The 26,118-nt window shown below is 38.9% G+C and overlaps 1 protein-coding gene across 1 annotated transcript in view; it reads left to right on the top strand.

The window, feature by feature from the left end:
- The first annotated feature begins 696 nt into the window (after positions 1-696).
- The window catches only part of LOC131990870 (kinesin-like protein KIF3C), a 28,011-nt gene continuing 2,589 nt past the window's right edge, over positions 697-26,118 (top strand). The window contains exons 1-7 of the mRNA XM_059356063.1: positions 697-2,648; positions 19,125-19,226; positions 19,685-19,807; positions 22,568-22,686; positions 23,967-24,083; positions 24,371-24,479; positions 25,145-25,290. Of these exons, the coding sequence (XP_059212046.1) occupies positions 1,236-2,648; positions 19,125-19,226; positions 19,685-19,807; positions 22,568-22,686; positions 23,967-24,083; positions 24,371-24,479; positions 25,145-25,290 (2,129 nt within the window). The 5' untranslated portion in view covers positions 697-1,235. The remainder of the gene's footprint in view (positions 2,649-19,124; positions 19,227-19,684; positions 19,808-22,567; positions 22,687-23,966; positions 24,084-24,370; positions 24,480-25,144; positions 25,291-26,118) is intronic.

The following is a 26,118-nucleotide window of genomic DNA, read 5'->3' on the forward strand; positions in this document are numbered from 1 at the left end:
TATCTAAAGCAATGTAAAGAGCAAATAACATAACACACGTAACAAAACTTTAATTATGAATAAATGTCTCAAATAGTTGGAGCATCTATGCAGGAATGTTTTCATAATCTTTAAAAGAAACACATTTTCCAATTACAGTTGTAAGTTGAAGAAAAAAGTCTATCCAGTTTAAACTTTGTTTCAAGTCAACACTTTTAACTTTTAATTATTCTTATTGTTATGTTATTATTTGTATATATATATATATATATATATATATATATATATATATATATATATACATAAATACATTGTGCACACGCTATATTATATAGCGTGTGCACAATGTATATATATCTCCATCTATATAGCTTATATAGAATATGTAGCAACAATAAAAACGAAAATAAAGAGCAAATATAGGCTTATTTACTGTTTTAAACTGTATTGTAATGTAATTATGAATAAATGTCTCCAGTTGTGTGAGCATTAATAGTTTTATTATTTAAAACTATAAAAAATACACAAATGTTACTAGTTGTAAATTGAACAACAGTGTGTCGATGTGAGGAGTTGGTGGCAGTCTTGGACAGGGATCAACTCAACAGTGAGACAAAACTCAATTTCCCGTGATCCTTTGTTCCACTCCGCAGTGATGTGGGGTGTGGTGTTTGAATGACCGTGTGTGTACGTGTGTGTGTATCATATGTGTGTGTGGTACCGGAGGGGAGCTCTCCGTCTCTCCGCACAGACCGAGAGCCGCAAACCGACCTCGGAGCATCAGTGAGCGGGGAGGACCGGAGGATGCGAGCCGGCGGTGTGTAGCGGATCTGCCGGGACGACATGAGTGTGATATCCGAGTTGAACGTTTTGATTGTCGGCATTGTTGGATTTTTTTCTTATTCACCGAGTGAATCTGGATGTGGATCTGCAATGGAGCGTCGATCCGACGAGAGCTGCTGACCGTCTGTGAGCTAATATTACAGACAATAAGGAAAGGAGATTAGCCTTTATAGACACAGTGGCAGTGCAACATTTGTGTTAGAAATTAAAGGTGTTCTTATACACTGTAGCTATTGTCCTTTATGATATAACCAAGAAGCCACACTGAATTTGTTATTAATGATTAAAAAGAATCAATGGTTACACAATTCACAGGCAGACAGGAGGCTGATTAAAGGCAACAGTAAGATTTTCAGCCTGTTGTGATTTAATATAATTTGTCCTTTTGTTGCTTTCAACAAAAAAAGGCAGTCATGTCAAAAAATAAGAGCAGCGAGTCAGTGAAGGTGGTAGTTCGATGCCGTCCTTTGAACCAGAGAGAGGAGTCCAATGGGCCTGCAGGGGGCATCGTGCAGATGGACCTGCGGCTCGGACAGGTGATCCTCAGAAACCCTCGAGCACCGGCCAGCGAGCCCCAGAAAACATTCACATTTGATGCTGTTTATGATGCAAACTCCAAACAGCGAGACCTGTACGACGAGAGCGTGCGGCCCCTGATAGATTCAGTGCTGGCAGGGTTCAATGGCACCATATTTGCGTATGGACAAACCGGAACTGGGAAGACGTACACCATGCAGGGGGCGTGGATGGACCCAGAGAAACGCGGTGTGATCCCCAACGCGTTCGACCACATCTTCACGCACATCTCCCGCTCCCAGTCTGATAGGCAGTATCTGGTGCGGGCGTCCTACCTCGAAATCTACTTGGAGGAGGTTCGGGATCTTCTCGATCCCAACCACGGCAGCGCCAGAGCCCTGGAGCTCCGGGAGAGTCCGGAGTCTGGGGTGTACGTGCGCGACCTCACATCATGTGTCTGCAAGAGCATCAAGGAGATCGAGGAGGTGATGAACGTGGGGAACCAGGCGAGGGCGGTCGGGGCGACGGACATGAACGAACACTCGTCTCGGTCCCACGCTCTGTTCCTGATCACAGTGGAGTGCAGCCAGCCCGGACCAGATGGGAGGAAACACATCCGGGTCGGACGCCTCAACCTGGTGGATCTGGCTGGCAGCGAACGCCAAGCCAAGACAGGCGTCCAGGGCGAGCGCCTGAAAGAGGCCGCCAAGATCAACCTATCCTTGTCAGCACTGGGGAACGTGATCTCAGCACTGGCCGATGGGCGCAGCGGCCATGTGCCGTACCGGGACTCCAAGCTGACCCGGTTGTTGCAGGACTCATTGGGCGGGAATGCAAAAACTGTCATGGTTGCCACCTTAGGCCCGTCCTCGCTGCACTACGACGAGACCCTCACCACCCTCCGCTACGCCAACCGCGCCAAGAACATCCAGAACCAGCCCAGGGTCAACGAGGACCCCAAGGACGCTTTACTGCGCGAGTTCCAGATGGAGATCGCTCGCCTCAGGGCCCAGCTCAACCACAGGAAGTGGAGGAGCAAACAGAAGAAGGAGCAGGTGGATGGCGAGGGCTGGGAGAGAGACGGGGATGAGGAGACGGACGGTGAGGGGGAAGGGGAGGGGGTGGAGAAGGAGGCGGAGGACTACGTGAAGCTGGAGGAGCAGCGGTTGGAGAGGGAGAAACAGGACATCAGAGAAGATCAGTTCATGTTGGCTGAGGAGAAGCAGAGGCTCCTGGGAGAGAAGGAGAGGATGATGGGAGATCTGAGGAAGGAGCAGGAAGCCACCGAGCAGCTGACCGCCAAATACAAGGTGAGAGCTCAGACCTGTAAGTCCAGTCAGTCAATCATTGTGACACAATCAACATATAAACATTCAAATGTCATAAAAACACAGATTTGGAAAAAACAAACACAAGAAGATGAAAGACAGTTACCCATAATGCTTTGCTCTGATTTTACATGAAGGCCGGTTAACCGCCATCACTAAATCAAAAAATCTAAATGATCTTAATGACACTTAAGGTCGTTTTAACAGCCAAAAGGCAAACTTTTAGCTTTATGTTCTCAATGAACCAGGGTTTTAGTTTTCTCTTTCTTACACACACACACACACACACACACACACACACACACACACACACACACACATATCTTTCTACTTATCTCTTTGTGATGAACTAACATTGATATAATGCATTCCCAAGCCCCTTACTGTAACATTAACCATCACAACTGAATACCTGATTCGAGTAATAACCTAAACCTAATTGTAACTTTAAAACCAAGTCTTAACCCTTAAACAGGTTTTTGAAGAAGTGAGGACCAGCCAAAATGTTCTCACTTCTCAAAAATGTCCTCACTCTGTTGGTTGATGTGTTGCGGTCCTCACTAAATTGGAAATACAAATACACACTTACCACTTACACACACTCCAGGAAGTCAGATTAAGGACATGTGGTCCGTGGGATTATCATGTGTGATAATCTGATGATCTGTTATTAAGAGACTTTATGGACAGTGACACTGGGAGCTTCATATCTAATTACATCTCAGTGTGTGTGTGTGTGTGTGTGTGTGAGTGCAACATATCAGGTATTGATATCAGATATTAGGAGCAGGCTGTACTCATTCATTGTTCATACCTATACCTACGGAAAATAATGAACTGAAGTTCCAAGATAACCCATGTAACCATGAGCCAGGAGGCACAGTTTATTGCGACCATGGACTGAATAAGGTATAAAACTTTGTGTGTCTGTAGCCATCTTGGCAGTACCTCTTCAAAAAAAGGGTAAAAAGGTGGTGTGGTGGTGAGCTGAGGCAAACTGAATGCAGCAGCGAGCTACCTGTGAGGTCACCCGCCTGTCACTCAAAGCAGCCATGCCCTTAATTATGCATTACTTTATTACAATCTCACAGTATAATGAAGGGAGAAATAAGCTTTAGAGACCAAAACAGTTTTTTTCAACAGGCTGTAGACAGGTTTATTTCTGGTGTAAAGTTTGGGCATTTTAACTGGGAGGGGGGTCTATAAAGGATTGACTCGTTTATGGAGCCAGCCTCAAGTGGCCAGTCGAGGATTTGCAGTTTTGGCCTTAATTTTTAGCCCTGGTGGTTGCTGCTTAACCTCTTTTGATGTTTTTTGTTAGGCGGCGTCCTCTAGTGGTGTAGTAATTGTGGATGGGCTTTGATCCATGAGACCAGTGTTCATGTCGCCTGTGACACCAAAAGTCAACGTTGTTGTTGTTAACGCAAGTTAATTAACGTCACCTATGTATCTGCATCCAGTAGATACATAAGAAAGTAGTTACTTTAACCCAAACCCTGACCTTTTACCAAAACCTAATGAAGTCGTTTTGTTGCCTAAACTTAACCAAGTCGTTCTGTTTCACAACATTAACCACGTGTTATACAGAATTGGGTGAGTTTAATCATTCTTTTATGTCAATCACTACTGGCCATGTTTCATACTACACTGAGACAAAAACAAATGAATATATAAACTGTGAAGACACCCACAGTGGAAAGAGCTGATCATCATCTGAGTTAAGTGTTGGCTACATCAGAACTTAATCGGCACAGGTGTTTCCATAATGCATCCATTCTTTTTTTGACAATGCAAGAACCATGAAGTGAGATGAAGTTATAAAGAATGTTTGGCTCAATGAAACCAGATAACCCAAAGAGAGCCAGATTAAGTTGGGCATTTTGTCCCTGCTGTCCTTTCTCCGTGATCTGGTGTCTCATATGTCCAGACAGGAACTGGTGACCATTGTAGCTTAAAATGTCAGTTCCCACTTTACCCCCCTCACACGCACACAGGCAGCAATCAAAGACTGAGTCAGAGCTGCATTAATTACTTGCTCTGATTCATGTGCATATCCAGTCAATAAGTCGGCCATGCAGAATGACTGAGTGACTTGTCTATATAATACTGTAGCTGCAGCAGCCTGGGCCATCAAACACAGGACAGGACTGGATCGGCTTACTGAGCTGCAGAGGCTCTAATGTGAGGAAATGAGAGTGTGGGGACAATAGAATAGGCAAGTGTGAGGTTATATCCCTGCTAGAATCCCTTTTTTTCTGTCATAAACTCTGTGTATTTATGGAGCAGAAGTGTATTGCTTTAAACGTTTAGTGTTCCCACCTACCAGAGTGCTTTTAACAACTCCTAGAGCAGAGATGTGATGTGTAATGTACAGTCTGTGTAGGTGGTTGTATAATAAGTGAGAGAGATTTCACAGTGGAGGAAAGGTTCTAGTTAAACACATATTTTGAAACACAGCATGCATTTTGGCTGCATTACATTCTGGTCTATTAAAGCTGACAACATCGATCTGTTTACCTCCTCTGCAATGGATTTCCTCCATGTAGGGCTGCACCAAATGGTTATAATCAATATCAAATCATATGAGAATATTTATAATATTGATATTGATGCACAGTGTATCACAATGTGTGAATTTTGTTCTACTGTTGTTGGATCACGACATTTTATGGCACACACAAACAACATACTATAACTAGAATGGCACTCAGAGAGCGCAGACCAGCACTTAGGCCAATGGTGCATTCACATGCTCCTCAAATTGACCCATTTCCGAGTTGGGAAGTCGTTCTTCCGGCTCTGGCGTGTTCATGAGCTACAAAGAAGATGTGTTGTATTTTATTGCTCAGAGCATTTAAACCACACTTTAATTAGCATGACAACAAAATGCAGAGAGCCATTCATTTTAGCTGGGAACTATGTTTTCCTGATTATTCCAACAGCAAATGAATGCAGCACAAATGTTCTGTCTTGCATTGTTAATGAAAGTGAAAAGTATTTTGTGTATCTGCCCCCCTACCTCCAAGTTTTATAAAAATCAGGGCAGTAGTTTTTCAGAAATCCTGCTGAGAAGCAGAAAACCTGAATCAACTTCCTTGGAGGAGGTAATAAAATGATGAAATATGGTAGATACATGGCTGTTTAAATCATGCTTTGGCAAATACCATTCTCTGTTATTCATTATGCGTACATTCTTGTATCTAAAAGAAATAAAAAATAATACAAAACGACAATACTCAGTTGCATCTTCCTTTTTTTGGTTAGGTGCCTTTCTCTTATATCTTTAATTGGGTGAAAAATCATAAAATTACTATTTGTTCTCAGAAATGCAGCATATATTGCCGAACAATCATTTTCAACTGTGCAAAAATGACCTTATAGGCCAAATTGACAGTCTGTAGTATTGTATTTGCAATGTATTTTATGTAAAAAGTGCACACTGCAGCATACACACAAAGAAAAGGTCTAGGATCCCCCAAATTGGCCAAAATATTGCAGCGTGTAAGCAGCACTTGTGCCAACATAGAGTAAACTGAAGAGATGTGTTAGCAGTTTTTCGCTCGTCTTCCATATGTGGCACTTCTTCTTTGTTGTGAGAGAAGCTATGAGATCTGGGAAAATCCCATGAGACAGAGCTAATGTATATGCTGATGCTGAGTGCTTTCTGTATGTTTCTGTGCGAGGCATCTCGTATTTCTTCCCATCACGTTGTCCTCCAAAGCGCCATGGGGCTGACGATGTTTTGTGCCGAATCGTATAAAATCTTCTGTGATCACACAGCACAGTTCAGAGGGTATTTGCCGCTGTGTGTGTGTGTGTATGTGTCTGTGTGCGTGTGATGCTGACTGTAAGGCTGCTGAGTGATGTCAGCATTCAGCATCAGCAAAAGTCCTTCTTGTCTTCCCCCGAGGAGGAAGATGATTGAGGACAAGAAGTATTTCCTGCCTTTGATGCATCGGCCTCTTTCTGTTGGTTCAGAGGGAAAACCATCATGACTACAAAACAATGTTTGTCATGCAAGATAGGAGCTAATTTGTTTGTTCCAAGATGCAAGTCTGGTGATATTTTGCGTTTTTCTTACTGTCAACAAATCTTGACTCTTATCCGTGTATCCAAAGCCTTAGATGTGGTATAATTGTTTAAAAAACAACAACAGTGAGACACAAAGTTGAACTGTGTGGCATGTTCCTTAATTATGATGAACTGTCTTGCTGCTGTCGTAGTGTGTTCACACCAAACACAAAAATTAAAAAAACACACCAATTTTGTGAGGTGCAATTACATAAGACGCAAATAGTGTGAGTGAGAAATTCATTGCATCTCTTGCAGAGAGATCTGACAAACATGAATTTTTACTTTTTACACATCTGCACATATGCATGTAGTTATTTCGGCATACTCTTGCTTTGTTTATTGCAATGAAAGTAGTAGCACCATAGCTGCAGTCATACTGAGGAAGTTCCTCGAGAAGGCATTGAAATTCACAGAGTTTCATGTAGAACTACATGAAGAACAACAATTTACAGTTGTTTCAGGAAATTAACTACTCTTTTTTAACAGAAAGCTTTATTTGTGACCCCTGTTTTGCACCTTCAGTGGAATGAATGGTCTTGAGGATCACAAGAACCACAGCTTGAAAATTATGAAAGTGCTGAGAGATGCTTTTTATGGCATGTGCTGACAATAAAGAACTTTTTGGAGTACCGCTACCCTTAAAAAAGAAGAGAAGAAGCCCTTTTTAGTGTGTACACTGGGGGGATAAAACTGAATCACCAGGCACATGATACGTGTTTTGGTCACAGGACAGGTTTATGTGATTAAGGTGTATACAAGGAACTGTTTGTCTATTTGAACACTTCAGCTCGGTGCTGTTGTCATAATTCATGCTCTAAAATCAGTAGGTTTTTATGTTTTAAATCCCACCTATTTCTCTTAAAAACTGTTTTAAAAGTGTAATTCTTGTGTTTTTTGTTGCTCTGGGTATTTTTCTTTAAATTTCAGAGGACAACTGATTCAATATTCACATGACGTCATATAATCATATAATATATTACACAACATTCTGCATAATTTATCTTTTAGCTTCCTTATTCTTACGCATTGTGACGCTGCAGCATTTCCAGTCTGATCAATCGGCCCCGGCCCAGCTTTCCTCTGATTGGCTAACACTGATATTAGTCCACCAATCACAGCGCGGGGCCTGCAGGTTCTATTTTTCTTCTCTGCTCCGAAAGCCAATAAGAGTGGGGTTGCTAGGCAGAGAGACCGATGGAGAACGAGCAAGAGACCCTGGCTGGAAACATGAGCTCAGAAATAACCAATTATAGATAAAAATCAGATTGAAAGCCTTCTCCCTTTTCCTCCCGCTCTCTCACCCACACATACATCCACACACAGCACGTGTAAGTAGGTCAGGAAACAGCCTTGTGGAGCAACGTTGGGTCAGCTGGTGTTTCTGCAGGGTGCTGTTAGCTAACTGGCCTCCAAGGTGCAGCGCTCCATCTGTGGATTGTGTGCTGTAATGTTGCTGCAACTGTTGTTCAGCTGTTGTCGGCTCTGCTGGGGGTGCCACCAGCTTTAATTTACATGCATCGGTGGGTTGGGGTTAGGGTATTCAGAGCATTTATTTAAGTTGAAGTACCAATACCAAAGGTCCCAGATCTCTCACCCAAAGATATCATTAAAGGCGGGCAGTTTCATGCAGTACAAAGCCTACTGTATTTGAATATTTCTGCATACTGGGGTCCCTAAACAGTCTTGAAATTGCATACATTTTACATCACTGTAAAGTTGGGTGTCTTGTGGAATCAATAAGCTCAATTTGATTCTTGTGTGATGATGTTAGTTGCAATAGCAGCCGTTATATTGCAGTGAGAGCATTTTTTAAAAACTTGACCCCACTATATATATAATGCTGCTGTGACCTCTGGTTGAATCACAGTATAGAGATAAGATTAGATAAGATATGAATTTATTTATCCCGCAGTGGGGAAATTTAGTTGTCACAGCAGCTCAAGATACAGACACAAAGATATGGGAAACAGAATAAAGAATATAAACAATGACATATATCTAATTCTATACACATGATACACATACATTTCTGATATTTGGTATTTTATATAAATATATTTTTTTGTGTTTGTTTGTTTGTTTTCCTGAAAGTACTTTGCATTTTACAGATATCGCACACTGGAGAGAAAAATATTTTAGCATATTAAATAGGTTAATTAGGTTGTTGCATGTAGTCGTATGAACATCATTGAATAAATATATTAAATATATGCAGAGATATACACAGTATAGTATAAGTGGTATGACACTAAAATATTAAGCTGAATGTAATGCTATCACACCATACATTGGTTGTGATTTCTTGATTTACTTGGATTTGTAACAGTTAAGATAGCCAAGTATTTCATGCCAACTTTCTGTCGTGTGAAGGAGAACTCATTTCAATATTTTTAGATGTCCCAATAATCTTGCTGTGCCAGTTGTACTAGTTCAATAAGTCCCCTCACAAAGTCTCTCTTATGTCAGATGTTTTATCACCTTTACACTCCAGTTGTTGCTCTGTTAACTTTGCCATCTTCTGACTTAACACGTACATGAGCTGAGTGTATCTCTGGTGGCGTTATGAAACAGTCAGGTATCAGTACAGTCGCTGTCGAGAGCTTCATGCTAAGCAGCAGCTTCCCATAAGGAGGCTGCTGTGTCCGACCCTCTAGGACTATTCTTAGATCCACTTTTCTGGGTCAAAACTGGAGTGTCTTACTTCTTCTTACTGTCTCTCACTACTCCACTTTGGATATATTTCTGTCTGTCTGTATCTCTTTCTTTAATTACCTGTAGTCTCTTTAAGAAGACTTTAAATGACTGAAAGATATCTAAACTTTAGACCCTGAAACATGCTTTTATTTTCTTACTTACATTTAGATTTTTTTTTACATTTACTTACATCTGATACATCTTCATTTAACTGACAATAACCATCTTAATTTAACTTAAAGAAATACTGCTTTGTTTCTCTATCAAACTTTATTTTAGATTGTATTCTTCTCCACCTTGTTTACTGTGTTTTCCGTGTCATTTATTTCAGCGGTTAATTAATCAAAAACATTGTTCTTTCCATTAAAACACTTTCAGTTGTTTTCCTGCATTCCTGAGAATGCCTTTCTTACATCATCCCACAGAGACACGATAGAAATAGGTCAATTTCATGCATCGTAAATGAAAAGTCTGAAGCTTGCTGCTTAAAAATATCACAGCAAATACTTGCAAATTTGAATCAAATTGTAGATTTTTAAGTCTTATTTATGGTAACGGGAAAATTATATTAGCAGCTCTCCAGAGTGTGAATCTAATAAACTTATAAAAATAGAAAAAGCCTCCATGGCAAGCTGCCCAGATAAAGTCTGTGTGTGGGAAACACTCGGCTATTTATTTCTCTCCGATTTCTTTTGATCTTTTCTTTTGTAAGAAGCCAAACGCTGAAGTTGTATTGTCGAACAGAAGGAGGGGAACTCCGGCCTGGAGCATGATGATAATTGAATCTTTCAGAGGAAAACCAATTATTGTATACTATTATATATACTACTTTAGCCATGAATGCATCTGCCAGTCATTGCTGTGTTTTGTTAGTGGAGGAAATTGCATTAAGGTCTTTCCTGCATCCTGCCAGCTGAAGTTCAGCCAATCAGAACGCACGGCCAACAACAATGCCCAGTACGCCACAAACACACACATAAGTACATGCACATACACACACACACGTCAGCTTTCCACAATATACAGCAGAGGTCCATTAAAGCCTGCTGAATGTACTCGACACACACACACACACACACACACACACAAACATACATCACGTCATGGATAGAATGACTGTTTCCTGTTTATACCGCTGACTTCCTGTCTCATTAGAGGAGGAAAACTGTGGACATGGAGAGGGAGGCCTGTGTGTGTGTGTGTGTGTGTGTGTGTGTGTGTGTGTGTGTGTGTGTGTGTGTGTGTGTGTGTTGGCTAATGAACAGAAAGAGCTCATCGCTGCTCTCCATCTTTCAGCATGGGAGGCTGCAACACTGAAATATTGATGAATCAACTCTGTGTGAGTCCATGTGTGTTTGTATGTCAAGTGTGTGTGTGTGTGTGCGTTCATGTGATCCGTGTGGAAAGCAGAACCCTTTCTTAAACAAGGAGACAAACAAACACAGACAGACAGAAAGACGTCTAAACGCACAAATAAGATGTTAAATATCTGTTTACCTTATAAGGAAATAATTCGACTATCTCGTCCTCTGAGCTGCTCAGCAGGGCAGTTCTTGGCATGGTCTCCAAAATATAAACAAGTAGTCGTCTCTAAGGACGTTTTGATACCAGAAATTTTTTAATTAATACAAATACTCATAAAATTCCATGATTCCCAGTACCAAATATGATGCCAAGGTAAAAAAACAAACCAAACCAATCTATTTTGACTGCCAGTGGCATTATGAATTCATAGAACTTTAGTTCCATCTGTATGTCTTGTTTTGTTGTCAGTTTCCTTTCTGTCCTTTTGATCTCTGTGTGTCACAGAGAGCAGGGACTTGCACACACAACCAGTGAGAATATAGTGAAAGGAAAGAAAGGAAAGTGACAACACAACAGCTAACTTGTTGCTCTCGCTATCAATATTAGCTGCTCTGTTTGTTAGTCTGAGAAAATAAAAAAACGTGCATGCCCAATGAAATGTGATTGTGCTGTTCTGTTTGGATCAGGGCTATTTTATGCTCAGTTTTAGATACTGACAGGGCCTCCTATCCATATTTCTGCACATTTTCTGACAGCTTATGGGGGCAGTGTATTGAATAGTTCATGTAAGACACGACCACTGGACAGAAGGAAGTAAATGGAAAACTATGACAAATGAAGAAAATTTTCTGTCCACATCTTAAGATGTATTTAATGGCCTCCCAGACCACCACTGTCCATAATGCTGCCTCTGCTTTTGCCTCAAGAGGTACATTAATATGTCCTCCTCAACTGTCACTATGTTTGCAATTGTTAGAAACTTTCGAGACTGAGCTGCTCTGCCCTCTCTCTCTCTCTCTCTATATATATATATATATATATATATATATATACATATTCGTTGCCGACCTGCCATGCCAACATATAAAAGATGCACAGAAGTGTGGGCAGTGACGGGTTACATTGCTTGAAATGGACGTATATATTTTCGTACGTAAAGGATCACGAATGAGGTTTTGATGTCAAGTCAAAGTTAATTTATTTATAGAGCACAATTAAAAACAACCTCAGTTGACCAAAATGCTGTACAGTTATTAAAATACAATAAAAACATACACAAATATAGTTATAAATAAAAAACAATGAAAACAATAAAATACTAAAAACAGTAAAGCAATAAAATAGTAGTAAAAACTCAATCTAAAAACAGAGTTAGAGATAAAAAAAATAAAATAAAAAAAAGAGTAAAAAAGTAAAAAAAACAAGGATTCTTGCCTAGCTGGGACTGAACGCCAAGGAGAATAAATAGGTTTTTTATAATGTTTTAAAGTGCTGAACAGACTGTGCAGCTCTGACCTGGAGAGGCTGTTCCACAGCTTTGGGGCCGCCACAGAGAAGGCTCTGTCCCCACGAGTACAGTCTGGACTAATGGCTTAGTCCTGTCTCTGCGTGGGGTACGTGTCATCCAGTGGACTTACAGCAGCCAATTAGAGGGACATAGACTGACACCGGGCATCCTTGGTTCCCTTCGTTACCTGCTGTACTAAGATCTGTCACGTTGTCAGAATCTAGGCATTGACGTGGTACCTGTTGTCATGACATCCCTAGTCCACTTTGGCAGTCCGTGGCCCAGGGGTTAGGAATCGGGGTTGTAACCCCCCACACAGCTCCCTGGCGCACATAAATGTGCTGCTCACTGCTCCTAAGCTGGTGTGTAAAAAGGATGGGTTAAATGCAAATTGAATTTCCCCATTATGGGACTAATAAGGGAATCTAAATCTTAATCTTAACTCCATTGCACAGACTTGAGATCTTGCTATTGACTTAATTTCTACACTGTAGCAACAACATATACACATGTCATGTATGATGGTGTGAACAAACTCAGGTACAGAACAACGTTTCTAATGTGGAACTTTAGCAGCAGACAGTCCTACTCTGGCAAGATGGGAATCCATTGCACCTAAGATAAAAACGCCTCCCCTTCTTGCAGGATAAAAGTATGTTTTTCAGGTTGATTCTGGTCTCACGTTGTGCTCTGCTGGTTGCATGTCAGTTACTGGATCTCCCTCGTGTGTTTGATGATGACTGACAGTGAGTGAAAGATAATAAGGTTTTAGGTTTTAAGTCGTGGCTCCTTAAGTGGTTTTCGCATCGATCAGAACTGATGTGAAGCAGATTCTCAGAGTCCTGACCTTTCTTCTTTTTTTTTCTACGTCTGTCTTTAATGTTCAGCATCTTCTTTCGTTCCCCTCTCCTCTTCTTCTTCTCCTTCTTCTTCTGCCTCTCTGTCTCTTCCCAGCATGCTTCTTGTCTCTCAGCTGCGCACACGAGAGCGGTTGTCGTCACATTGTATTTATAACCCGCTCGCTCCCTCCAGGCCCCTGGCCTCGCTGTGATTGGCTGGCTGATGCGGATGAGCCAGCTCAATCTGCAACACTTCCCATTCTCTTCACTTTTCCCATCAGGAAATGGATCAGTTACAGCCAAAAGAATTTGAGCACGCTCTTAATGGGGCAGATTATACATAACGCTCACAAATATGCAGCCTGGCACTCACACGCTCCAGGGAAAGTGTGATGCATTTAGAAATGTCTGCACTCTGCAGCTCAGAAGCTCACATTAGGAATCACATAGGATACAAGAAACAATGAAGACTAATGGATACCTATTCTAAATTGCTCTTACTTTGTCATCTATAATTTATATAGGTTTTCTGATTGTACGTGTGGTTCTTGTATGAAGCCGATTATATCTTTAAAATTAAAGGTCAAGCTACAAATTTTCGAGAAACCAACTTGTCCACGCCACTTTGAAAATGTTCTCTGATGTTATTCTAAAATCTTTGCTTTTCTTTCTCATTGTAACCTGTCAGATACTGTCATGACCTGGCTCTGAGAGTCATGGCAAAAAATGGAGTCCACACCATGTACATCGGTTTAAACAAGTCTTTATTAAATCAAATTAAACAATCGTAAAGGATTTGAAGTTATGGAGTGTGTAGAAGCAGTGGTGTCAGTGGCGTAGGGTGAGTGGGAAGTGTGAGTGTGCAAGTGTTGATAGTGTGGAACAAAGGCAAAGGACAAGCTAAAGCATCAAGCTAAACTAAACCAAACCAACCCTTACTGGGGACAGAGGAGCCCAGAACAGGCCAGAACCGGAGAGAGATCAGAAGAGAGTGAGCACCTGGCTGCAGTGGCATAAATACTCTAATCCAAAATAATATCATGGAAGACACCTGCAGACAGAGAAACAACACCCAGAGAAGAGGAGGAGGAAGAAGTAGACCACACCCAGGAGAGGAGGAGAAAAGGACACACTCAGAGGATGCCACATAGGGCATCACAGATACCAACTCTTTATCACAGTCTTTGGCTTTTGATACAGACGCACAAGGCATTCTTTGACATTGGTTTTGAATGGTGTGCCAGTTTCCACAAGTTACATGCATTGTGGCTTTTCAAAATAAACTTCAAAATGTTCAAAGGAAACTTTTAGCTGTAAAACAACTTACTAAGGTTGGAGTAAAAGAACAGGGTTTGGCTTAAAAACAACTCTTAAGTACCAGACGCACATTGTGCAAGTTGACTCCAAATAACAACGTTGATTTTTGGTTTCACAACGTACACGAACACCTGTCTCTTGGGTCAAAGTCTGGGGACTATTTGATCCATTCACCACCTAACCCTTACCCATCACATTCTGTTAAATTGACATTTTAGACAACGTCCAGACCCTTTTTGAAAATCTTGGTTGTAACTGAAACACACACACACACCACACACACACACACACACACACACACAGTAAGACATTAAATCTGCTTTATCGATCGAGCGTATGAGTAACAGAGACAGAGTGAGGACAAAATCTGCAGAGGACTGAGACGTAGATACAGCAGTGACATTATGAAGAAACCGAAGCTCGACTCTGACCTTAAGACATCATCAGACATCCTGACTGCGTCTGTGTGTGTGTGTCAGTGTGTGTGAGACACTGGAACATCAATCTGCTGCCACGATTCCTGGAATAATGACAAGTGAGTCGTTTCTCATGTGATTGAAGGTCATTTGGACTCCTCACTGAGTCATCACTCCTCCTCCTCCTCCTCCTCCCCTCCGTCTTCGTTTCATCTTCACCTCTGTAACACCAGCTCAGGTGTGAAATAGCTGCTTGATCTGAAGATTAAAAACAAGACACTGTAGTGGGAACCTGTGACCCCATGACTGCAGTGAATAAGTACATTTTTTTCAGACTGAGAACTCAAATTACCACATGGTACACTTCTTCATGGTAGTTTAATCTTGCAATATGTTATATCCTGCTGCTTGAGGTCTCAAAATCAAAACATTGGGCAGCTAAATCAACATGTAATTGATTTGCATTAATTACAGCTTAATATTGTCCTCTTGGAGTGATTGCCTTCATAACAATGAGTTCATGTGATTAATGCGCTTGTCATTCGTCCTTGTTACGACTTCATTTAGGTGCATTTACTTTACGTCTCAAAATGTCTTTGATCAAACCTAACCAGGAACTTTTTTGCCCTCACCTTAGAGAAGTAGTTTTGTAGCGTTAAACTTGAAAAAATTAAAGTGAAATGTAACAATTGAGCGACCAACCATTGAATGAACTCATAACAACCTGCTATACCTGTTAGAAGGTGGAGAAGGCCCCAACTTTCTCATAGTTATGGGATGCTAAACGGCTGACGAATTCAATCGTGAGATAATATTCAGATTGGGTGAAAAGTTAGAGTTAAAATTATATGTTATGGTTTGGGTTATTGTAATGTTGAAGTGAGTTCACTAAACATATTTACTTATTTACAGTGATGAAAACAAAAAATCCTTGTTTGGCAAGGTGGCATCCGACTCCTGCAGCTACAAGAGCACCACATGATTTTAACAAGCAACGAGCGGTAACAATGAAAGGGAAGTGTTTGTTTCCCCCAAACAAACAGGAAAAAAGAGAACGCTACTGTGGTTAAAATAAGCAAAAAAAAACAACCCATGTCTTCATTATTTTTTTCAATAAATGTTATTATAAAACTGCTGACGTGAAGCGTTCGTCAGAGCATGATGCTCCTAAACTCTTATTTAGGAAAAAACACATTATTTTAGCACTTAACAAGTACAGAAAAAGAGTGAGACTTTGTATTCTTGTATGAACTCAGCGCTAGCGAGCTGTTTTTAGCATAACAAGGGGATGTTTACAGTGCAACAGAACATTGTTTGATTTTAATTGGATGCTGCTGCATTTGTGAATTGATGTAATTGGTGTTTTGACACAGTTCCGTGAACCCAGTGGGACTCACAGTAGCTGAGTACCAGTACCAGAGTTAAAACATAAATATGTGTTTCCTTCACTATAATAGCATGTTGTTCGTGGCCTGTGAGGCACTTCAGTTAAATATAAAGTGTGAAATTGTCTATTTAAGTCATAAAATTGAGCATGTAAAAGATTCAACAAGCCTGTCAGAGGGGAAGAGACATGGGATGCATGAGAGAAAAAACCTGTGACATGAATAAGCCCTTTAATGAAGCTGAAAGAATATGACAAAACACAAAGAGCACATACACACACACACACACACACACACACACACACAAAACACAAAGACAGCTCGAAACAAAGAGTCTTTCTGTAAAGACCTGCTGCAGACGCATCCTTTCTGAAGGACTCCACTGTACTCTCTGTATGAGTCTGAGTGTGTGTTTTTGTGCGAGTAATAAAGAACCTATAGGCTGCACACACACACACACACACACACACACTGTCTTTTTGTATAAAGTCCTGAGACTGGAATGTGGCCAATACAAAATGTCCATGGCCCCTGTTTGCCCTTCTTGGGCCCCTTCTTTCTCTCTTTACCCTCTGCTTTTCTCTTCTTCTCTTCTTTCCTCCCTATCCTGTTCCTTCTCTGTTTCTTCTTCTTCTGTGCTCATTCTAGACTTCTGCCCTCAGGACGTATATCATGTGTGTGATCGCATGTGTGTGTTTTCGTACGATTCAGATTGCATCACTGTGACCTCAGGCTTTAAAACCCCAGAGGCGTGAAATGATTCTTCTCTCTCTCTCTCACACACACACACACACACACACACACACACACACTTAACGATATAAAATGTGCAGCTTGGATTTTCTTTCTTAAAAGGTAGAAATAAGAATTAGAAAGCAGAAAGAGTAAATCTCACAAATGCTAAAAAATCCTTCATACTTGTGGTTTAAAATCGTAAAAAAATGTTTAGAAATTATTTTTCTGGCATAAACAATAATTTTATTCACATACCAAATACTTTTTTTGCTTATTGAGTGCTAAATTTAGATATAATGCTAACATGCTAACACTGACAAAGCAAAAATTGCACTAAAATAGACTCTTTGTAAAGATAGAAGAAACTGGTTGGATCGCCCCCTGATGGCAGGCTGCAGAACAGGCTATAAACCCCGCCCCCTCTATGTTAGCGGATGGGACATGAGCCAAACCAAAAACTCAAAGTAGAGGTCAAACACATTTAAGGTAGTTGTTATCACGTTGATGTTTTGTATTAATTTGTCAGATAAGTTTGGATTTAATTAGTTTAGTTGATGTTAGAAAATGGGGCTGTAATGCGCCATGATTGACAGCTGTAATTGACTGGCGATTGGATGGACAGATGTTTGGGCGGGAACTCAACACTGCAGGCTCCACTCTTTGTCACTACTATGCAGACTCTGGCTCCAACTGTTGTGAGAGTTTACAGTTTGAGAGAAAGTCACTGGTGTCTTTACATTTCATTGTTTTTGACATTATCATTTTTGTTTAGATATGTCAAGAAATAAGAAAACTTCGACCAGCTGGTTGCACTACATGAAAAGTCAGGAGATCACTAAAGTCAGTAGGATTCATCCTGTGAGAAACATGAATGTCTGTACCACATTTCACAGCAATCCGTCCAGTAGTTGTGGAGATATTTCAGTCTGGACCAAAGTGTTTATCAGACACTTCTGACTGTGATTCATGTCTGAAGGGTTTCAGTCGAGCTCAGCTGGTTGTGTGATGGTGTCATCCTGGATGTTAATCTGCTCACTTCCAGCTCCGTCTGCCTCATCAGCACAATGTCTGCCCTTACTGCAGCACCAGCAGACACACACACACACACACACACACACAAACACTCTCAGGAACTGTTGGACATCCAATTGAACTTAGTTTGACCTCATTAAAGACACTCAATCTTTGTCCGTGAGGTTAATTTTAGACATTTTCTGTTGTTGTTTTTTCAGTCAGTTATTAATGCCAGCTACAGTTCATCTTTGTTACTAGATTTTTATGTCAATGTAATATCAGTCAAAAGTCCAAATTAATATCTCATAGAACCTGATTCTAATCAATTATACATGTTAAAATTCTTTTAAAAAATCTATTTCTCAAAACATACCGCATCCTAGTTCTCTGCAAACAGTTTTTCCTGTAAAAACATAACTTTTTTGTATTATTATTACTTTTTTCTGAAAGTATTTTAACAACTATGACAAGAAATATATATATACATGAATAAATATTACAAATTATAAAAACAAAATAGAATAGAATAGAATGCCTTTATTGTCACTATACGCATGTACAATGAGATTTAAAAGCTGATTCCAAAAGCAGTGCAACAATAAATAAAATATATATAAAATATAAAAATATACAATATAAAACATAGGCAAGTAGATGTAAAGAAAATATATACGATATAATGTAAACATAGGCAAGAAAGGGAGGTGAGGTGCACAGTCTTCAAAGCAGATATGATGCTATACAGTGTTTATCCATAAATATATTGCACATTGAAGGACAAATATTGCACATTGCCAGGTATTGTATTTTAAAAAATAAATAAATATTGCACAAAATAGAATTATTGAATAAAAGCTAGATTAAAAATGACATAAAATAGATTTAAAACAAAACAAAGACAAAATAAATGATGATAAAAAAATCTGATAATAGTTAAATTAAATAAATTATAATAATCTTATAAACAATAATCATTTTCAGCAACATAAATAAAATTAAGTAAGTGAATAAAATAAGGTAAATAATGTCGATAAACCACCCTTAATCAAAAAGTGTGGACGGGCACAGAGCATGATGTTTGGCTCATTTACACACACTGTAGCTACTACAACGACGCAATAAAGCTTCTTTATCATTAACATGAATCTAAATATTCTCTTTATTTTTCTCAGGCGATGGAGAGCAAACTGCTGGTCGGTGGAAAGAACATCATGGATCACACCAACGAGCAGCAGAAGATGCTGGAGGTGAAAAGGCACGAGATCGCTGAGCAGGTAAACACATGTGTTTATTCATATAAAGCACAGAATTTATCATGTGTGGAAAGGAGTTATGCACAGCTGTTTTTAGCAGCCTGGAGCGGCTTTTTTATGATTATTTTCAATGAGAGTGAGACTCATTGCTCTCTGCTTTTTTTTCTTGCTGAGCACTTCACGTTTTTCTGCTCCATGCATCATTTTTGCAGGAGTGAGTTGAAAACATAGACTCAAAGCAAAAACGGTGCCTAATGTCATTTGTGTTTCTGTGGCGGGCCTTCTGGTGGTTGTTCTTTTGATGCTGCATGCTGCTCTTTTTTTAAACTGTAGGCCTCAACAAAAAGCTACAACAAAAGCTTCAACTACAGCATGAAATAAGTTCAGTTGCACTTTTCAACAACACAACTTAAGAGTTAATGTAAATCTGTTAATTGCGATGAACAACAGAAAGGTAACTGTTTAATAAATGCTTTCAGACGCGCAGCGAGAGGGAGATCCAGCAGCAGATGTTGGCCCAGGACGAAGAGACGCTGGAGCTGAGAGAGACGTTCACTTCTCTGCAGCAGGAGGTGGAGGCCAAGACCAAGAAACTCAAGAAGGTGCACAGAAACTAGATTTATATATAAATATATTCAGAAAGAATACACAAATGCACATATAGTACAGGCCAAAAGTTTGGACACACCTTCTCATTCAATGTTTTTCCTTTATTTTCATGACTATTGACATTGTAAATTCATCAAAACTTTTAATGAACACATGTGGAATTATGTACTTAACAAAAAAGTGTGAAATAACTGAAAACATGTCTTATATTCTAGTAAGCAAAGGGTGGCTACTTTGAGGAATCTAAAATACAAGACATGTTTTCAGTTATTTCACACTTTTTTTGTTAAGTACATAATTCCATATGTGTTTATTCATATTTTTGATGCCTTCAGTGAGAATCTACAATGTAAATAGTCATGAAAATAAAGAAAAACGCATTGAATGAGATGGGTGTGTCCAAACTTTTGGCCTGTACTGTACATTAGGCCTTTATACATGCACACACTTCTACAGCCAGAAGACATACAGATGTGTTTTTACATGCACACACACCTTCCTTTTTTGTTCCTAATGTCAGTATATCCCTCTTCAACCCTCTTTGACCCCTGACCCCTGACCTGGATCCTAATGACCCCCTGCCTCGGCTCCGTTTGGACACACACTTAAATCTCAGTACCTCAAGGTTTGTCCTGCCGTCCCCTCCTCTCTCTCTCCCCTCCGTCACTTTCTATCTTGGGCCTCTTCACGCTTCCCATGCTAACTTTTCCCCCTTTTTCCTTGTCAAATTGTTCTCAGGATCTGCCACTAAATCCCTCAATGCAAACCCTAAAACAACACTCCTCGAACCTTGTAAACCCCCTCCCTCCCCCCTCACCCGCTCTACTCGCTTCCCAATCCGTTTGCACGGCCAGCAGGACTAACCTCAAGCGACCCCGGTGTGTGTGTGAGTGGATGACAATGTGATTAATGATCCTGTGGTGATCTTTGCCCTAACGTGTGCCATGTGCCCTTCTCACTGCATGGTGCCATCCCTCTGAAGGAGGAAAGGAGGATAAAGATCAGAAGATTTAAAAACTGTGATTTGTATTGCAGTTGGGGGGAAAAAGTGGTTGATAATAGTCTGGTTTGTTTCCAATGATGTTTGTTTCAGTGGAGTGTTTTTTAAACCACTTGTAGTACTACAGAGCAGTGTTGTGAAGTGAAGAACAAGAGTCTGAGCGGGCAAACAAAGATGTAAACAAAAGTCTGCTTTGTGAATGTTTTATGAGGGAGGAAAAACATTCAACACATTTTCTAGACCTCGAAGGATACAGACAACATGATTTGGTGAGAAACAGTGAATGTAAACAGAAATGTTTGTTTGTTTTAAAGATAGCTTCACATGGCACCTTTTAAACATTTTTGTTTTCAGTCACATTTAGTAATATCTAGCAAAGTAATATCTTTCACAGTGAATTAAAGGACATAAAAACAGCAATTAGACAGAAATACCTTTTATTTGAACATATAGCTGAAATAAATGAATGTGGAATTACAAAATTAAACTTCAAAAATCATTACATAAAGGTTCCCTGACATAAATCAAAGAAGACCTTATTAAAACATTTTTTTTAATTTAAAACATATTATTTACTTGTTTATTTATTTATTTATTGAACTACAGTGACTCATTTTTATATATATGTATATATTTTTTTTTTATTATTATTATTATTATTATTTTTATTGCCCCATTTATTTTATTTATTTCAAAATTTATTTCATAGCAATATTTATTTAGTTATTTATTTATTTGACAGCCATATATATTTACCACGTCCAAAAGCTATATTTATGGATTTAATATCCATATTTATTTAGGTTAATGTATTTACTTATTTTGTATATTTATAAAAATTTTTATTCATTTATTATTCTTTAAATATTGAATTAGATTTCATTCAATACAATAGTCTTTTCACACTGCAAAAAAAGGGTGTCTAAAAACAAGATAAAAATACTAAATCTGAGGGAAATTATCTTGCTGCGTGTACAGATAATTTCACTTGACTAGATTTCTTGAATTAAGTTTGTTAGGTCTAGAAATAACCATGTTGAACACTTAAAATAAGAAATTAACACTTAAAAGAAGCTAAATTATCTAACACTTCTAAATCGAAGTAGAAACAAATAGTTTGCAGTGCAGCCTTTTCATCAATTGAAAATCCATCTTTAGTTCCATAAAACCTTCATTTATAAGACTTCAAAGACGACCTTCTTACTGCAGCACTTGAAGAAACAGTTGCGCTTGTGTTTTCAGTTTATAGTAAATCTGAAAAAACTCTGAATAAAGAATAAAAATGGCTCAGTCAGAGCCAAGAAGAATCCCCTTGAGTAATTCAGCATCATGCCCCTGTACATAGGATATTTTTTCTTTTTTGCATTTGGCACATTTCTGTATTATAACTAAAAAAAAAAGCTAAAAAAGCTTTGCACATGTTCACGTTCAAGCTGTGAGCAAGCGATCAACTGGAACTGCAGTGTCATGTTTCAGGCTAACTACAGCGGGGCTAAAGTCAGGATTAGCCTACTTGTTTAAAGCATGAACAGTGTGAAAAGCTCAGGAGGAAAGAGAGGAGGAACGAGCCGGGGAGAGGGAGGGCTGCCATGCTGCCGTGCTCCTATTGGACGCCCTTTTTTCTCCAGACACCAGTGCCTCCAGTACTGTTGCCACGGGCTACCAAGCACCAGTTCATCAGCGACTACACTGCAATGGGCGACATCTCTCCTCCTCACCCTCTCTGTTTCTCTCCCTCTCTCTCCTCGTATAGCTGTACGCCAAGCTTCAGTGCATCAAAGCGGAGATCCAGGACGTGAACGACGAGCACGTGAGGAGCCGACAGGAGCTGGAACAAACGCAGAACGAGCTCACCAGAGAGCTCAAGTTCAAGTGAGTCGAGCGAAACGTGCAAAAAGAGCCAGCAGAATCAGCAAATAATGCCTGGATGGTTCAGCAAACACATCAGATACATTCATGCTTCATAGAGACGTCATTAGTCTGAGAGGATGGAGCTGTTAAATTATGGATAAACTGTCAGATACAAAACTTCAATATGAATTAGTGCAACATTGAGTTTAAGCCCCATTTATTAGCATATTTGCATTTTCTACAAGCAGTCAATAAGTATCAAAATGAGCCAACTAGAATTTTATTGAAAAAGGACGATCAAAAAGATAAACAGCATGTTTATTTTCATGTTAAAAAATGAATGTGTGTAAATGCTAATCATCTTCACCCTCCTATTATGTTTGTTTCTCAAGAACAGAAATAATGTTTGTGGGTCAATTTGACCCGGGGCATGATTAATTAAGTTTCTTTTTTAAGATACAAAAAAATCCCAATAAACATTATTTATACAGGTGCATCTCAATACATTAGAATATCATGGAATTTCCAGTAATTCAAGTCAAACAGCCCCAACCAAGTATTGAGTCATATAGATGGACATACTTGTCAGAGGCCAACATTTCCATATTAAACATACTTTTTAAAATTGGTCTTTTGTAATATTTAAAAAAATTGAGACACTAAATTTTAGGTCTTCATTAAATGTAAGCCATAATCATTATAAATAGAAGAAATTAAATAAATTATGTATGTTATTAATGAAAATGTTTCATTTTGTGTGTAATGGATCTATAAAATGTGTTATTTTCACTTTTTTTAATGGACTTACTGACATAAATAAACTTTTCTATGATACTCTAATGTATTAAGATGCACCTGTATTTCATTATTAACTCCATTACTAACCATTTCAATCAATATTTAGTGCAATAGTGTTCTTTACTTCTCACAGATCATGGTTCAATGGGGATAATTCATTGTTTTTCATAAAAAATGCATGTTAAAACTTTTTTTATTTATGTACATTGGAAATCTTATCTATAAAAATCTATATAAAATCTATATAAAATCAGTCAGTAAAATCAGTCACTTTGAAATGGGTCAATGTGACCCGCAACATAACAGGAGGGTTAATGTGAAACTATTATTCTTTAAATATTTTCATGAAATACTGAAGAAAAAATTCACCTATTAAAAAAAAAAGGAAAAACAATATAAATTTATTTTATGTCAACAAAAAATAAAAACAGAAACTATTTCAGACACTATGTAAGCTCTATGAATATAAAACCTGAACATGGCTGTGTGTTTTGTTCCTGCAGGTATCTGATCATAGAGAACTTCATCCCTCCAGAGGAGAAGAATAAGATCATGAACAGGCTGACCTTTGACCCCGAGGAGGATCAGTGGAAGTTCCAGCCTCTCGTTCCCGCTGAGAGGTCAGCGTCTGTTTTACATGTTGGGATGTTTATTCCCATTTGGGCCGTTTGGTGGAAATAATGGACTCAAAATGTGTTTAATTTCAGTCAGGGTTCACAACCTTTTGACCTCCCTGCTCTCTGTTGTCACACAGCTCTTCTTCTCTGTTTTTTTTCTCTGTCGTCCTCCAGAGCTAATAAATTAAATAAAGTCTGAGTCACAGTTCTTATGTCTTCACAGGAAGCATTTTGACCTTTTTGAATATCGATTCCTCATTGATCGCTCCTCTGTTTCTTCCTCTTTTCAGTAAATCCTCGCAGATGAAGAAAAGGCCGACGTCTGCAGTCGGGTACAAAAGACCGATCAGCCAGTACGCCAGGGTTGCCATAGCAATGGGACCACACTCCAGATACAGGGTAGGTGTAGGTGTGTGTGGGTGTGTGTGTGTGTGAGAGAGAGAGAGAGAGTGGTTCTGTAGTCACATAATGAAACTGACGTGATTCAGCTGTAATAAACCAGCTCCTTTTTCCTTTTTTAACACTTTATCTATTAGGTTTTCAAGAATCTTAAATGATACATACATATAAAAAAATATATGTATTAAAAAATATATATAATTATAATAAAAAAAATACATGTATTTAGTAACACTTATTTTTTTTAGTTTTTTAACCCTGTGAAATCTTTGGCTATTATGTCCTTTAAAAAATCTGTTAAAAAATCTCCACCATGCCATGTTGGTATCAGTTTTTTTCAGCGTTACCTCACCTATATGTCCTGATAATTCATTTTTAACTTTGACTTATTATATTTTATATATATATATATATATATATATATAATATAATCCAAAAAAAATCTGGCATGGAGTTTCAAGCCAGAACTTTAGAGGACAGCTGATGGCAAGGCTCAACGTTCCTTCATTTTTATGTCTTCACGTCATGAAGTAATGTGCCTGTGATTTTATGGACTCTAGAAGGTTAAGAAACTGAAATGATACATACAAGATGCACAAGAAAAATAATATAATGAAATATCTAACATTTTTCGTGTGTGTGTGTGTGTGTGTGTGTGTGTGCAGGCTGAGAACATCATGTTTCTGGAGCTGGACATGACTCCTCCTAACACCGCCTCACTGGATCGCTCAGCGGAGTCGGAGCCGAACCAAAGTCAGTCTCTGGACAACTCGCCCACCAAGGACAGCGGCGTCCGCAAGTCTCGCTCCTGGTGAGTCTGAACCCCCGAAACCAGAGATTATCCTGATATTATCTCCTAGTGTTCACTTATCATCAAGGGCTGGGTCTCTCTAACACAGATACAAGTCGGTAAAGTTAAGATCAGATATTTTAGGGGACATTTTTCTTTGTGTGCCTTGCCAAGCTACTTGTTTTTTTTGCACTTTTTTTTCTTAATTTAAGATAAGAATATGTGTTGTAATTGTGTCTTTTGACCTTGTTTACTCTTCATAAAGTCATCTTTGATACAGTAGTTATTGTTCATAATGTAAATTATCTTACCTCAGTACATATCTTAACAGCTCATTAACGATCCTTTTGAGAGATCTTTGTCCCAAAAAGTTTTTTTGTAAGAATGAATTGAGACTATATTTGCTAGTATATCCTGCTAGAAAATATGACAGACAATAATTAACAACATATAGCAAAACTCTGAAGCCAAAGTCACTTTAAGTATGTTTTTCAACTGTATAATGTCTCCTTTGGTACATTCACATCCCACTCTGTATTCTATATTGCTCTATATTCAATGTGTTTATGTAAAAAGATGAATATTAGCTGATTTTTTGTTGATTTATTAAGTAGCCATTGGTCATCTTATTTCTATTTTTTAGTCTTAAGTATAAATATTTGTTCATTTATTTATATTCAGTTCATCCATTATGATTTATAGTACCCATTTATACAAATAAATCTTTATTTCATGTTGCAAACCTTCTTTCACTGGCTGAATCAGACTGGTGTAAATGGTTTAGAGTCACTATCTCTAAATGGGATTATTCAGGATTAGCCACACCCTCTAATCTGATGGTTTATATCT

This window comes from Centropristis striata, chromosome 18 (assembly GCF_030273125.1).
Source record: "Centropristis striata isolate RG_2023a ecotype Rhode Island chromosome 18, C.striata_1.0, whole genome shotgun sequence".
NCBI classification, from domain to species: domain Eukaryota; kingdom Metazoa; phylum Chordata; class Actinopteri; order Perciformes; family Serranidae; genus Centropristis; species Centropristis striata.